Below are 16,287 nucleotides of genomic sequence, written 5' to 3'. Positions count from 1 at the left end.
GTAATTTTTACTAAAATACATCAATTTTAAATAAAATCCAATAGAAATCTTTACATGAAATGTTCCCTTACTATCTCATTAATACGTCCCTGCTTAAAACAAGCTGCTTACTTTCAAGAGACATGACAATTGAAACTACTTAATATTATACAAAGATTGGAAACAAATAAAAAAATAGTCATAACTGATATTGGATAATGAGACTGGGAACAAAAGATTATTAATGTTTAATTCTGGTGGGTTAAACAAACTGGCCAATCTACTGTTTTGGTTTTTGTAAAAACAAATTCCAAAATATTCTCTTTACAGTGATTTGCATACAAAGCAAGGGGCAACTAAGCACAATACAAAATAAAAAGTATATAATGAAATAAAAATACTTCACAGTAAATTATCTTGTTAATATGTGTTCATATTCTCTGAGGCATATGGTACTGTCAAAATACACTGAACCATTTTACATTTATATCATGTTGAAATAATGTGGTGAATACAGTTAGGGCTCACCTTTCTGCACAGGAGGTAGAGAGAAAGACATGAATGGAACTATTTTACCTTTTAACACAAACAGCTCTTTAATAATGTTTCCAGCAATCACATTTTACTGGGTTCTAATTAACAACAGATCATGGCCTATAAGCAATTATCTGGAGACTTCACATCATCATATAAATTAATAAAATAAAAAATTTGCTATACAGAGCCTTTTTGTTGTTTTTTTTTTATTTATAACTACATTTTTATTTTTTTTTTAACATCTGATCTTTTTCTTTATTTTTCCAATTAGTCAAATCATTTCATTTTAAATTAAAAGAAAATACTGAAACAAATATGTTACTCTTATTGGCTACCATGAAGAAAAATGTTACTTCAGAGGCCAAATGAAGGTTTAGACAATGTAAATTCCATAGAATTCTGCTCAAATATAATATGCAGTTTTCATAATGTTATCTACACATACCTATTAGAATGATAAGAAAGGCCAGAATAGACAGCAGAGTGTAAACTAATAATGATGCACATGGCATTTACTCTTAAAACTAAAATTTTACATATTTAAAATAATGAACAGGTAAATTTAGATAAATAAAAAGTTCACAAGATTTAGAACTATTTTACATCTTCTAAGTATCAATTTCAGTATACAATTTAAAGATAGTTCAGACAGCTGGTGCAAGAGTGAACTAAATGTTGAGAACATGTAAGAAATGTCTTCTGTATGTATAGTATGGCAGAAGAGCAATCTGATATATAGAATCAAGTAAATTTTGTTCTGTCTGTCAATAAAAATCTCACTTTTATATATTAATGGGGGCAAGATTTTGTTTGTTATATCTTAACACTAACAAGTTTTATGTTATTGTTTCTAATTCTATATTAAATAACATCTATACTGAAATTATTCCAGAGACAAGTTAAAAAAATACAAAACAAAACTTCATTTAATCAGTTTGCTTGCATAATTTATTTGCTACAACCTAATTTCCATTGTAGTAAATTAATTTTCTATTAAAGCAGCAGCCATTCTATTTCTACAGAAATGTAGAATTAATATTTCACATGTAAATGCAAAAATGAGTACAAAAGGGAGCTGTCGTTTGGTAAAAAAATGGAATTGTGTTACAATCTGCAGCCTTGACATGAAAATAAATTGTAAGAAGAGATTAGTTTGAAGATTTACAATTTCCATTTTAAATAGCTCTTGATTACCAGTTGGAGTGAAGTCATAAATCTCAGAAAGCAATTAAATAAAATATATAATTTATGGAAGTAATCATAAATTAATCAAACAGATTTTTTATGGGAGGTTTTGCTTTTTTGGGGTATTTATTGGGTACTTAAGTACACAATTAGCAGTTTTGTATAAAAGTGAATATATCAAACTTCTGTTATTATAAGTAACAACCAGAAAAAGGAAAATTACACAAAGAAATAATAAGTGATTTTCTAAACATACTACTGGCAAACAGCATGCAGACCTAAATGCTAGACTTCAGGAAAAAATAAAAAAGTTGTTCTCAACAGCTATAAACTATTCACCACCCTACAGTTTTTAACAAATCACAATGTATGCATTTTCTCGGAATATCAATGAACCAGAAACTTGCAATCTCTAACAGTTAAATCCAACCATACTACACTTCCTTTCTTGCAGAAAATCCTTTTGAAAACTCCACTGTACACAGGGACAAATAATTCATTCTTTACTACTAAATTAAATGATATTAAGTAGCTTTGAAGCATATACATAAGTTTTATGTAGTTCAACAAGATAATAATATTGTCAACACATACAGGCCAATTAATTTGCTGAAACCTTCATAAGACTTAGTAATAAAATTATATTGTTCCAAACTTGTTCTTGCAAATATAATGAAATAAGAATTTAAAATAACTCCTAAATTAGAATTTGGGTATATTTCACGTGTTACTAGATATTGATTGACGTTAGTCAAAATTATTTCTTTAAAATTCATTTGCATAATACAGAAGACAATGAATTGTGTTTATGATCACTGGTGGAAAATAAAATGTAGATACTTCCTATAACAACAATGATATTTATTGAAAGCATCTATGAAATAATGTATATTATAATTAATATCAATCCCACAGCGACTTAAAAATTATTTACCTAATTCTTCGGATGAATCAGCCATTTCTACGTCTCTCCTGTTTATTACTACATAGGTTATGTTATTCCACACAATGCCGTTAGATTTGAGATACGTTGCAGACGAACAATGAGCACTGCTGCTCCTAGTGACTAGACATGCAGTTACAATTAGGGTGTTATTTTTTAACAATTTTTAAGTGTAGATATAATTGAATTACTAAATAAAAGATTCTTAATTCAAACTATGATCTCTGTTTCTTTATAAGAATTTTCCAATGCATTTTTTAAGGTACATTAAAAATTTAACTACTCACTTTCCAAATAACGATATATTTGTGCATCCAGAACGCCACCTTTTTGGTGCCCATTATGTTGCACTTTAATGGTGGTATTGTTAATGGTGTACCTCTTAAAAAATTTAGGAAACCCTATTTTTATGTAGTCGAATAACGTAATCTACACAACCAATTCTGGAACAGACCGTAAAAAATGTCGCTAATATCAAGACACTAAATGTACACTAGAAGAATAAAGAAAAAATATATATAATCGTCTGGACATAGAACAGTTCGGAGTGACAGGTTGTCTACAACCTTTCACGATATAAAGATGTAGAACGCTCTAAGATAGGTATACTATCTCAGATGTGTCCTTGGTTCTTTGCTTTTTTATCGTTTATTAATGATCTACCTCAAAATCTTGAACCGTTCACATTCATTGTAAACCCTTTCAGCTGTATACTTGTGAAGATAGTTATTTAAAAGCAATTTTCAGTCCCAAAAATTCTACGAAAGCGGCCCAAAACATTTATTCACTGGATGGATTGTAACCATCTAACTTTAAATATGAAAAAAAAAAATCATTGCATGCGCTTCTCAGCAGTGGCGGCTCGTAGCTAAAATTAGTGGGGATGCTGCTCCAGAAAATTTTTTTTGGACCTTTCAAAGTTTTTACATTAATTAATTTATTTGCCTCAGTATTTCTCAAGGCTGTAACGTACGTAAGATTCTTGATATGCAAGTGGTGCTAATTAAGACTTTCTTTCTCTCAGTGTAACGAAGTTCACACTCGCAGCCAATATCTATGGTAAAGTGATTATGGCTTGTAAAGATAAACATCACCTGCATATTGAGAAAACTTCGGATGTGATATGAAATAGTAGTTTGGTTCTGGGAAAATGGTTTGGTTTCAGGAGAAAAAAAACGGTTTGTTCGGGGAGAAAAAGGCAAGGATAAATTTACAACCCTCAATTTAGTTAGTAAGCCTGACGTGGTATACTTTTTTCTTATATTGGCTATGCCATTTCAGGAGCATCTTGTGTTTCATTACAGATTGGCTATAATTTTCACGGTTATTGCATTTATCTCCATGCGTATGGTGAAGGAGAAGTTTGCGTTTGAATATGCCCAAGGGAGAACGTGTGCAACCAAAGACTTGTTGAATAATACGGAATCATTCAAAATTTTCGAGATTCTGTAGGTCACTTGTTAAACCGGCGGTTACTTCTTCAGGGTACATAGTTTAATTCATCTAGAAAGTTTGGTATAGTGTTATATTACTCTATTATTAATGGCAGTTTACTGATTGTTGATAACAGAATTCATAAATTATACGGTTATTTGGAATATACAATTAATTAGAAATGAGGGTGGTTTGTAAGCAGTGAACGAAAAATGTATAATAAATATTAAATTAACTGGTATTCATAAAACCTTTGTTATTGCGGCACTGTTTCGATTACCATTGTGCATTCGTTAAACTGGCAGCCTAATTGCCATCGACTGAAGGCTATAGTTGTTAAGAAAAAAGTACTGAATAAATCAGAAGGGTTAAACAGATTTATAAAATTATTTTAAAAGTAAGTGTAATATTTCGAATTAAAAAAAAAAAAAAACTATTTCACGTTGATATGATCTGATCCAAACATCTTTAATCTCTCCTAAAAATATGTTAATTTTTTTAGGTAGATTTCATAAGGAAGCTACTTATTGCAATGGGTACCGTGCATGATTCGACTTATCTTCGCATTTCACATCTCCCAGACCATAAAATCACCGTCTTTTTCTATCTATGATGTCATGTCGCGGTACACTATCCCCTTCATTTACTAATGATAGCGCCAACAATCACTTCGGACACCACCAGGTTGAACTATTGCGCATCTGTGTGTTTATTCTTTTTGAACTTTGTCGAGTAATGCTCAGTAATACTGAGTGTTCAAAAAGTGACGCAACCGTATGGAAGACTTCTTTTGTGCAGGTTTAATTGAGAAAAATGGGTTACACAATGCAGCAGATTCACTGTCTTCCATAAACTAGATTTCCCAATTATGCCCAGTACCAGAATGCATTCACAGAAACGTACGGTGTGGATGCACCAAATAAATCTTCCATCAAGCGGCTGTACGACAAATTTCAAGAGACAGGGAATGTGGTAGATGCAGCCAAAATCGGCCGACCGAAAGTGCCAACACCAGAAAAGTTGATCAACATGCAAGCTACCTTTTCTGTTAGTCCCAATAGCTCTGTGCGACGCCTATTTAGCCAGTCTGGCCTCTCCGTTGATAGTGCTCACACGATAAAGTATTTAAAGATGCATCCGTGCAGAATTCGTGTTGTTCACGAGTTGTTACCTGCAGACACTGGAAAAGATGTAGCTTTTCGTTATTGGTTCATGACATATGTAATGCCAGATGGGGAAGAACACGATGATTGGTTTTGGTCTGACGAGGTATGGTTCTCCCTTGATGGATACGCGAGTGCATAAAATTCACGCTTTTGGTGTACGGAAAATCCACATCAGCTGCACAAGTCTCCTCTGCACGGGCAAAAAGTGGATGTTTGGTGTGCAATTTAACTTCTGCGAATCTTCATGACATTCTTTCATTGCATAGTGAACAGTGAGCGCTACATACAGAGGGTCCAATAATTTGTAAAAACTATACTGCAGACCGGCTAGAGTACACGTGGTTTCAGCAGGATGATACTCCAACTCATACAGCCAGCAACACTATGTTTTGTCATGGATAAGTGATTTCGAAAGTGTTGTGGCTCTCTCAGTCTCCTGATTTATTCCCTCCTGACTTTTTCTTGTGGAAATACGTTAAGGATGCTGCTTACAAAACATTCTCACGCCATTCCCGAATTGCGGAGCGAAATTGAATGATGTCCTGCAATTCCTCAAGAAACGTTACAACATGTGTTTAAAAGCACACAACGTCGTATTCAATTATGTAAATCGCATAATGCAGGTCACTTTCAACTACTACTGTAACTTATTCATTTTCCCAACAAGGTTGCGTCACTTTTTGAACGCTCTGATAACGGCAATTAAGACAGCCTACAATTTGTTACTCTTGGAAAAAATTTGTAAAAATAGTTAATTATATGTTCTTCCTCATTTTAACTCTCTTTCCATTCATTCAAAGTACTTATTTGTACAGTAATTCAATGCACGCTTGTTGTTGCCACTGAGACTGATCAGAGAATAATGGTAACTGCGTTACTGGCGACAATGTTATCCTCGAAAATATGTATCGTAAATAAAAAAAACATTTCTTCTGTGCACCTTACACCATTTAAGATCAGTTATATAATGGAAAAATTTGGATTACAATCAGAGGACGCTCACAATACAGGTAATACGTAGATTACATTAAATAATAATTATTCGTGAAGAGATTATGTTTTATTATGTTGTTTTTATATTTAATTTTGCGTATTTGTACGCACGCTAGCATGTGTGTGTGTGTGTAACTGGAGAAAACCTTAGTTATGTGAATATCCCCGTAAAAAAATACTGGCTAACTTACATTAAACAGAATGTTAGAACAATTAGTCTCTGACCTCGGAAACTCTAAACATCTAAATCTTCAAAGAAGATTTAAAATGAAGGATTAAATCCCATCGAAAGAGTAACAAACTGATTTTAAGGCAAATAATTACGATGTAGGATTAGTAGGAAAACCAGAAGTATGAATGGAACTACAATAAAGAAGCATTTGGTATATACAAAGGACCAAAGAAATCGGTCGTGACTAGTATTGCTTGAAAATTGATCATAAAATTAGTTTACCAGAAACTAGAACTTTAAAACATCTACTAAAATAATTTGATTGGTGGGAGATTTAATTTATTAACAATTATGAAGAAACCAAATTTTTGAATAATCACTGGTCATCAGTGCATTAATAGATGTCACGACACTTACGTAATAATCTGATAAAATTTTAAACCTGTAGTGAAAATTTTCCATTCTGAGAACATTAAATGCTAATTCCACCCTTATATTTTGTTTAATGTTCGAGAACGAAATGAATATACCAACGATATAACATAATTAAAATTACTAGGTTGTTAAATATATATTATTATTATTAATTTTTTTTTTAAATGTTAGGAGCATCGACTACTAAGTCATCATTAGCTCCTTTCCACGTAAAAAAAAATTATTTTTCTTCCGATAAAATCGCTAGCGTCGTAGGCAGAGACTAATCTTGTCAAAATAGAGTATCTAAAAAATAGATTCTTTAAAGGATACTGAAACCCCGAAAACAGAACATTACAAGGATATAAAGAACCCTTGCCATTTAAAAATATTAAAATCATTTCCTACAAAATATCGTCGAAAACTATCAAAAAAACACTTCACTGTGATATAAAAATTTTAAGACACATTAAAAAAACTCCTTTAATACAAGATGACAAAGGTGTAAATGGTCCTTGCCACTTAAAGACACACAAATCACTTTTAATAAAAAGTGTTCGGAACGATCAAAAACACTTCATGTCATACAAAAATTAAAAGATACACCACCTTTTATTAAAATTCTTCAAAAAACATAAAAACAATCACTTCTTAAATCCTATCGCCTAAGTTTACCCTTAGGCCATTCTTTTTTGTTTCTGTTTTCAATCTTCCTAAAGGCCTCGACGTCGAATTCTAAGGTATCCGAGGCCTCGGAGATGGAATCATTCGATCGTCCGCTATACTCCGTCCTCCGGTATGCTTTGCTATCGGTTCGGATGCTGTGGTCAGCAGTGCATCAGAGTCGAGACTCGATGCACTCCCTGCTAATGCTTGTGAGGCGACTGAAATCCTCGACCTTTCACTAAAAGGCCTCCGTGCTTTTGTGGGTTCCATTTTTTGTTTTTTCCTAAATCTTATTTTTATCTCTATTTTCCTAGTTCCCAGCATGGGGATTTTTGCAATTTCTACTATGGCTTCAGGTCTTGCCTATTTTGCGTTCACTGCCCTTCACCTTGGAACAGGTTTAAGATTCATTCCTCCATGGAAATGAACTCTTTTATTCAATTATGTCTGTTTTTTTACTTTGGGCAGCTATTCCTAATTGGTCGACTCTTGATCTTCTGATTAATGATGATCTGTTCCACTAAATTCGCCAGTTCAGTTATCACGTCCTTTAGCTTAAGGGAGGTCACAGAGGCAACTGCTCCAAAAGTCACGTAGGACGTGACCTTTGGAGAACTGCTGAGCAGGATTTTTCTGACCTAGAAGTAGCTGACTTTTTGAATCGTGTTTAGTTCCTGTGTTGCCACTTCTTCCTTGTATTGCGGGCAATTTCTTGATCTTGACGAGCGATGTCCATTACATTTGGTACAAATTGGTAGATCCCTACACAGGTCATCCGGGTGTAATATGTCTCAGCAAGCACAGGCTTGTTTCCTCGTGCATCGCGATGCTGTATGCCAAACCTCTGACATCCAAAACACGGCAGTTGAGTCCAGATGAAAGGACGAACATCCAGTCTATAAAAACCAGCCTTAATTTTCTCAAGAAACTTGGGTTTGTTAATTGTTAAAACATGGGATACGGAGGGTACAACTTCTCCGTTTCATCGGATGTACAGCGTCGATATCCAACAACTCCTCTTTCTTGAGCTTTTCGACAATATCTTCTACTATACAGTCCAGCAAGTCCTTGCATACAACAACTCGCTTGAAGGTATTTAGCATACCATGTGATACAACCTCAATGTCGATGAGTTTATCTTTTTAGTTTTCAGTAGCCGGTGATGACTGTAGATCATTCACGGTCTGACAGAAAAAACTTATAGCAGTCTTCCTAGTCTCTTTTACAGGTCCTCATGCAGTTTCCGTGATCTTACGAGCAATCACGAAAGGACTGATTTTAGAAAAACCCCCTTCTTTCTTTATCAAAAGGTACTTTGGAATTAATCCAACATTCTAAAGTCGAAAAGTAGTTTGACTATTCCTCTCACTACATTTGACGACCTTTCTTGTCTTCGCTTCCGAAGACAAAGGTTTTCGATGATGAGGGTTTTTACGTCGATCCTCTGCCACGGAAATTGTGGATGTTGAAGTATCCATAGCCTACAGTTTTGTCAGTTGATATCTCACAACGTGCGGGAGGAGAGACAGTTGAGCATATCTCTATCGTTGACCCTGCCTGGGTTCCCCCAGTCAGATTTAACCTGGACGGGAAATAAGGTACTGTCTAATCCACTATACAGACATCCCAGGGCTCACATATAGCAGTAAAAGCTCCGATACCTCACCCATGGAACAATCCCTGCCGACGGCCGAAGTGAATGATTCATACTGAACAGTGTAAAACTTCAGCAGAGCTACGCTCACAGCAACCGACCCTTAATCCAGCTCCACAACCAGAAAGAGGAATGAGCACTCCCCGTCCGTACTCCGCCTAGCGTCGGCAAAACCAAATCTCGGTCATGTCTTCCGCCTCCGCCGCGAACCTCAGAATTACAACCACAATTATTATTAGGTGGAAAAAATACTGGATGTATCATGTATTATTGGCGGTAAGGCACACTGTATATCTTTTGAGATAAACCTTTAGCTTATTTAACCATGCATAAGGAAAAGTAGCAATACCTTGGGATCAATCGACGAAGTGCACATAGGCCCATAGGTTGATTCCAGATATGACTGGACCGCAAGCTCGGGAAATTGAGATACTAACTGACCCAGTTCCTTACCGGTCGCGGGTGGTTCAAAGCATACCTGTGCACATGGACTATAGCATTCTGTGCAGACGGATTATTCGAATTCTGCAGAATGCGACTATGCGTGGTGGTAAAACAGAAAAGAAAAAAAATTACAGCGTATTTTTTAGCTAAGTTTCATTTTTTGTTTATAACATGTTTTTACCCTTTCTTATATTCTGGTGGTTACTGTTTAATTTTCCAATTGGCCATCCAGTTTCTGAATTTGGTTACATGTATTTATAAACGGATTTTGAGCATTTTCTAATTTCGATTCTATCTAAGGTATCATTTTCATTATATTTCACTATACTATTATCTACTGCCAATTTCTCAGTATTTTATACATGCTGGAAAAAAGGGCGGATGTCATGGTTTAAGATGAGATATCTCGATTTTTTATAATTTATTAATGGTGCTACATATCTATCTTATACGCCAGGGGAAGCCCACAGGGCTCCATTCTCGATCCCTTGCTCTGGAAACGTATTCGACGGATTTATGGGACTGATATTCCTGGAAGTGGTTACGGCTCAGGCTTTCGCCAATGACTGTCTCCAGTTACTTCATGGCAATTCACGACCGCAGCTAGAAAACCAAGCGCAGGCGGCTTTGTTAACCGCAGAGGGCTGGATGGACATTCAAAATTTAAGGATTTCTGTGCCCAAGACGAAGTTTATGCTTCTCAAGGGTGCAGACAAATTATAATACAGTCGTAACCCCTATATTAAGTATAAAGGCTGTATAATCAGCCGAGTTCGAGTTCATAAGTACCTAGGTGTTTTGTTTTATCTGAAGTTGTTTAGCAACCACATTGGGCAAGTAGCGGCGACGCCGTCTGTATGATACACAAGCTTAGGAGGATTGCTCCAAAGGATTACGGACTGTCATTTGTACATGGTGTACCAAGGTATCTTCGAAAGTATGACCTCTTACACGGCGTCCATTTGGGCGCATAGGTTGAAAGATATCAAGCACTTATTCAAAATTTAAGGAGTGCTCAGCATAGAGCCTTAATTGTACACACTGATGTTTTTAAAACAACCTCAGAGGCTACCACTGTATAGGGAAAGGCTCTCTCAATTGATTTAGTGGTGAAAGTTCGGGTGGCCATATGGAAATTGCGAAAAGGCAGGGAGGCCGAGGTATTTGGGATGCAGTTTCGAGCCGGTCCTGTACCGGAGCGGAATGGTGATCTCAATGCACCAGTTCTAAATTTTTAACAGTTGCCCATCTCCCACCTGCGGAGGAGGCTTTACAGCCTCGCGATGGAAGCATGGCAGCAAGAATGGCATGCCACGACTAAGGGAAGGTCCTTGAATACATTTATACAGGATCTGGGGGTATGGTATGGTCTCTCCTTAGTTTTTCAGGGCAACAGGAGCTGGAGTGCTCTCCAACCATTTAAATTTAAAAACCAATATTTGTTTCAGTTCCACCTGGCAGCTGATGTGCTGTGCATCTGCGGGGAGGTCCAGTCGAACGAACACATGGTGTTCGACTGCCCAGCTCTTGGGGGGGGGGGGGTTTAGAACTAAGGCCACCCTGGAACTAAGAGGTCAAGAGGAGAATTGGCAACTCACAAGCGGCAAAAGCCGCATTGTCAGACTGTGTGGGACTTCCTTGATGTGGTTGCTTTGTTTTACCAACATCAGTAGTTTACCTAAGGGAAAAGACTCCTACCGCACTGCTGTAGGAAGCTAACTGAGAGATATGGCTGTCTACCAGCCAAATTAAGACTTCAAGCGCTTTAATAGTGGACAGGTACTTGCTGGCATTCAGCGACCTAGGCGTGGCAGCACATTGCTGCCCTTGACGAGATAAATTAATTATTGATCATCCATATATGTTTTAGTAGTTGATGGGGTGCATCTACCGATTTTAGTGATATACACGTGAGCGGTGGGACACGCAAGCAATTGCTGTATGGTACCACGCTTATTCCACTCACACTTTTAGGTTAGCTCTAGGAGCTGGTTAGGACACTGGTCGCTAAACTGTTTCGTGGCTTAGTAGATGTTTGTAGCACAGACATTTGGTCTTATGCTTTAGGGCGACCGAATGGGGTGGTGGCGGGAAAAATATTAAGCAAACCACCATATCTTGTGCAGAAACTCAAATTACCTGCCATGCAGAAGACCATATAACATCATCTAACATAACACATACATATAAAATATTAGGATCCTACTGTCTCTTACCTACCCGCCAGAAAGCAAAAATTTTCTTTTGTCAATTTTCAGACTGCGTTTTTGTTCTAAACATTTTTTTTCAACATCATGGTACCACCGTGAAAAGTTGCTGTGTCAATTACGAAAAAATTTATAGCAAGTGGATTAACAGAAAAAAATAAAAAATAAATGGGTAAAATAAGTAACCTCTTTTGATCTCGGTTGAAAATGGAGAAACAAATAGAAGAAAATGTGGATGAATGTTTTTTTTAGTAATATAAACTGCTATGATCTTTAACCACTAATAAACTGTTGAAAGAATAAAGTAAAATTCGAACAAAATTGTTTAACATTTTGGGAATGAACGGAGGGTATATAATTAAAATGGCTCTAGCTATTGGCATTTTGTACTTGCTTTATATCCCTTGATTATTTCAGTACACTATTCTTTGAAATATTCTGTTGTATAACCATCACGATGTAAAGAATACAGGTTATCAATTATTCAGAAAAGAGCTCTTTCAAATTACTTCACAGAAATAAGTGGCACACTTCTTTAATAAAATTATTTCTTCACTCTACTGTAGAAAGAGAGAATTAAGTGTATTTAAGGACCCGTAACTTTATTATGACAGCATTGATTTTCATTAAGTACCATTGAAACATTAATTTAAATGTGATATCACGTAAAATAATTTGCAAAACAAATTCTAATTAAACTAATGAATATTATACAATTTCCTAACAGTATTATGTTTGAAAAAATTGTTACAAAATACTTCAACGTTTGGAAAATACTGCAAAGAAATTTTTTCCCTTATTTTAGGTTACTTATTTGTTTAGGGGATAATCCTTGTAGTCTTTAAGAATTAGTTTTTCTATTTCTGATAGTCCTAAAATATAAAACAAACATTTATCACTTTCCACTGTCTTTTTTGCTTTAACTGGTGCTCTTCTTCTTCCTCTGTTTTCACTACCTGCTTAGTCATATAGACATCACTTGGTTGGGCTGTTGAAAAGCCCAACCTATATGGATCTATCTTATCCAATTGATCTTTATGCATTTCATAAATAAGTATTATTTTGTATATATTTCTAATATATCCATTTCTTACCTTATCCATTTTGTTACTACACTAATTTGTTACTATTTACTATTTGTTACTATTTTGTAACTATTTTGTTACTACAGAATATTTATTTTAGTGATGATGGAAAAGAAGAGAGAATAAATCAAATCAATTCTCATCTTTTCTATATTATTCAATCAAGAAGTACCTTAAAAAGCAAGAAAAACTTACTTAAATTCAAATAAATATGTTTTTTATGCTCATTTTAGGTATGTGCATTTTTAAGCTCTACGTCACAAAACATTAGTCAGTTTATACCGGTAAAGTAGTACTTTTATCTTCAGCCCTAAAATTTCACATCATTTGTTGTTATTAAAGCAAAAGTGGTTCTGTAAAAAAAAAGTGTTTGTCTTCAGTTATTGTATTAACTAATCTTTAACATAGTACACAGGGACAAAGCAACAAATTTATGTTCTCTTTCCTGTAAAGGAACAATGCGTACAATACTTCAGAAATGAAATTTCATGTAGTATTTCATAATTTATTAAAATTCATCTAAATTCAAAAATATTGTTAGAATTCATTTTTTTCTGTAGTAAACTAAAGCTTTACAATGTTTATTATAATAAAACAGATGTTATGTCAAACAGAAACAATATTTACTTTTTATAGTTTCCAGACTAGAAATTAACAGCAGACAAAAAATAAAATATTTATAAAAAATAAAAATACACATGAAAAAATTATAATGCTAAAAAGTTACAAATAATTGTATTTTTACTTATTAACTAAAGTAAAAGTATTTACAACAAATAACTATTTTGAAGTCTGTGTCAGCCAACACAAACTGAGTATAAAGTTACATGAAGTTAGTACCCTCGCCGATTGCTAGGCAGCTAAACAGGATTTCGAAATGTAAAATGGAATCTCAAGAACATATAAGAGGGAGAAATATACTTGGTGATAATATACGAGGGCGAGTCAAGTTTAAATGGTAATTTTGCTATCCTACGCAGCAAGCAGTTCCGAGCTAGATGGCGGAGTGGAGGGTTAATGTTTGGTGTGTTAGGAAGAGAAAACCAGCTTGGTTAGCTCCTTCAGTCTGTTCTGTCATCAGTACAGCCATGAATGAACAAGAGGTTCCATTATCTGTTGCACAAAGTATAATCATAAAGTTTTTTGACTAATGAAGGTGTTAAACTTGCAGATATTTTAACTCGTTTACAGGTACAGTTTGGGGATGCTACACTGTCCCAGAACCGAGTGTATACACGGGTCAGACAATTTAAGGGCGGGTGAGAAAGTTTAGAAAACAAAAGTCATGATCGACGCCCAAGGTCAAGTTTCAAAACTGATAACATCTGTGTCGTTTGAGAGCTTATCAAAAGTGATTGGCGGTTCACTGTTGAAGAAATCGCGTCAGAAGTGGGTATCAGCTATGGGAATGCTCAATCCAATATCACTGATAATCTTGCTTTAGAAAATTTAGTGCTTGATGAGTTCAAGGTTGTTGACCAAAAATCAAAAACAGGTCAGGTTAGAGATCTGTGAATGACTTCTGAACCAGTTTTGGCAAGAATGGGATGATTTTTCATATGTGAATGCACTGTCAAATGTGATGAGACATGGGTCCATCATTACATTCTAGAGTCAAAAATGATGAAAGGATGAGAGCTGCCCAGCAAAGGCCAAAACCTGTCTGTCAGCTGGAAAAGTTCTTACAATGATTTTATTTTTGACTTAAGGGGAGTTTTACTCATTGATGGTGGCTTACTATTGCCAGCTGCTACAGTCACCAAACTCACCTACCAAAACAAAAGATGGGTTATGCCCATCAAAAATATCATCCTTCTCCATGGCAATGCCAGGCTGCACACTGCGATTTTGACAATGGATAAATTGAAAAAATGCACGGGGTAACCCTCGACCAGATTTGTCCTCCTGTGACTATATTTTGTTTGTGCCCTTGAAAGAATCGCTTGGAGGGGAACGATTCAAAAACAATGAAAACGTTGAGGAGCACATGCACAATTGATTGACGACACATCCTCAAACTTTTTATGAACAGGAAATGACGAGGTTATGTAAACAATCCAATTTAGAGGTTTCAGTATTGTGAGTAGACATTTGGATAAGATTAGCTAGTACCTGGTTAAAAATAATATTTATAATAAGTATAGAATAATGTTTATTAAAAAATTATAATATATAACTCGCTTCATACAGAGTGATGTCGGTTGGGAGCTTGTATGATTATTTATTTAATATTGCAAAATTAGAATTTATTATTGTTTAATATAAATAAAAATATTTATATTATAATTTTGCAATTAGGGATAATAGACTTTTTCACAATTTTAAATAAATATTGAATGCAGGTTTAATATTTACATGGTGTTCAGGGAAAAGTAGCCAAGAAAAAAAAGGAATGATTGCTTAAGGAAGAAAAATAGAGAAAGAAATGCCATGAATATTACCACGGAGACTAAACAATGATAATATAGACTGCTATTAATGTCCTAGTCATACAGAGAATAGAGCAACACGGTACTGGTGTGAGCAGTCAGCGGCTAAGGGTGTAGAACTGTTCGGTTTTTTGTATTTTTCCTAAAATTATCATTGGATTTGGTTAAAATTTGTATGACACCATTCCGAAAGTATACTCTTTTCATTAAAAAAGATTATCAAAATCAGTTTACTAACATTGAAGATATTACATAACATAAAAAAAAAAATAAAAATAATAACAGTTAAATTTATAACCTCCTCCTTTTTTTAAGTTTGTTAATAACACAAATGGATATCTGACCTTAAAATATTAAAACACTTGAACAATTATTTTTCTTAGAAAAGGGGCTTTGTTCTTCTGAGGTCTCCTTGGAAGTCATTAAAACCATTTCAAAGGAGATGACTGTGAACTCTGGATAACTAAATATTAATACTACTATTTGATTCAAAATGGAGGGTGAAAATGGCATGAAATATAGAATCTTCAATTCCCCTCTTAACTTAAGTGAAGTATCACACTAAAATTAAACCATCATAAAAATACCCACAAAAAGCTAAAGTATTGTTTTCTTCATTAGTTTTATTATTTAATTAATATTATTCTGTAAAAACTTGTATCGGGTAGGTATCTCCCCAAAGATATTTTCCTATTAAACTTGATAGTTCAAAATACATTTCTTGCTTTCTAGTAAGAATTAATTCTATTATTAGTTAATAAAATTAAAAAATAAAAATTATTTTTATTTAAAAAAAATTACATCTCTAAAATTACTACTACTTGGATATAAAAATAAATTCATAATTAAAAAAAAAAATCAAAAGACATTTAAAATTTTTTCAGGATAATCTGTTCAAAGAATGAATGAGTCCTTGAAATAAAATTTAAAAAAAAATATATATTCTACAACTACTTACAAAAAAAAACAAATAAATAAA

At 34.4% G+C, this 16,287-nt stretch overlaps 1 protein-coding gene across 1 annotated transcript in view; it reads right to left on the bottom strand.

The window, feature by feature from the left end:
- The window catches only part of LOC142330495 (proteasome adapter and scaffold protein ECM29), a 183,073-nt gene extending 180,353 nt beyond the window's left edge, over positions 1-2,720 (bottom strand). Inside the window, exon 1 of the mRNA XM_075375784.1 lies at positions 2,636-2,720. Coding sequence (XP_075231899.1) covers positions 2,636-2,660 — 25 coding nt within the window. The 5' untranslated portion in view covers positions 2,661-2,720. The remainder of the gene's footprint in view (positions 1-2,635) is intronic.
- Positions 2,721-16,287: the final 13,567 nt, after the last annotated feature.

The sequence above is a fragment of the Lycorma delicatula genome, chromosome 1 (genome assembly GCF_047948215.1).
Source record: "Lycorma delicatula isolate Av1 chromosome 1, ASM4794821v1, whole genome shotgun sequence".
NCBI lineage: Eukaryota > Metazoa > Arthropoda > Insecta > Hemiptera > Fulgoridae > Lycorma > Lycorma delicatula.
Note: the sequence above shows the minus strand (reverse complement) of the source record. Positions and strands in the feature narration are given on the sequence as shown.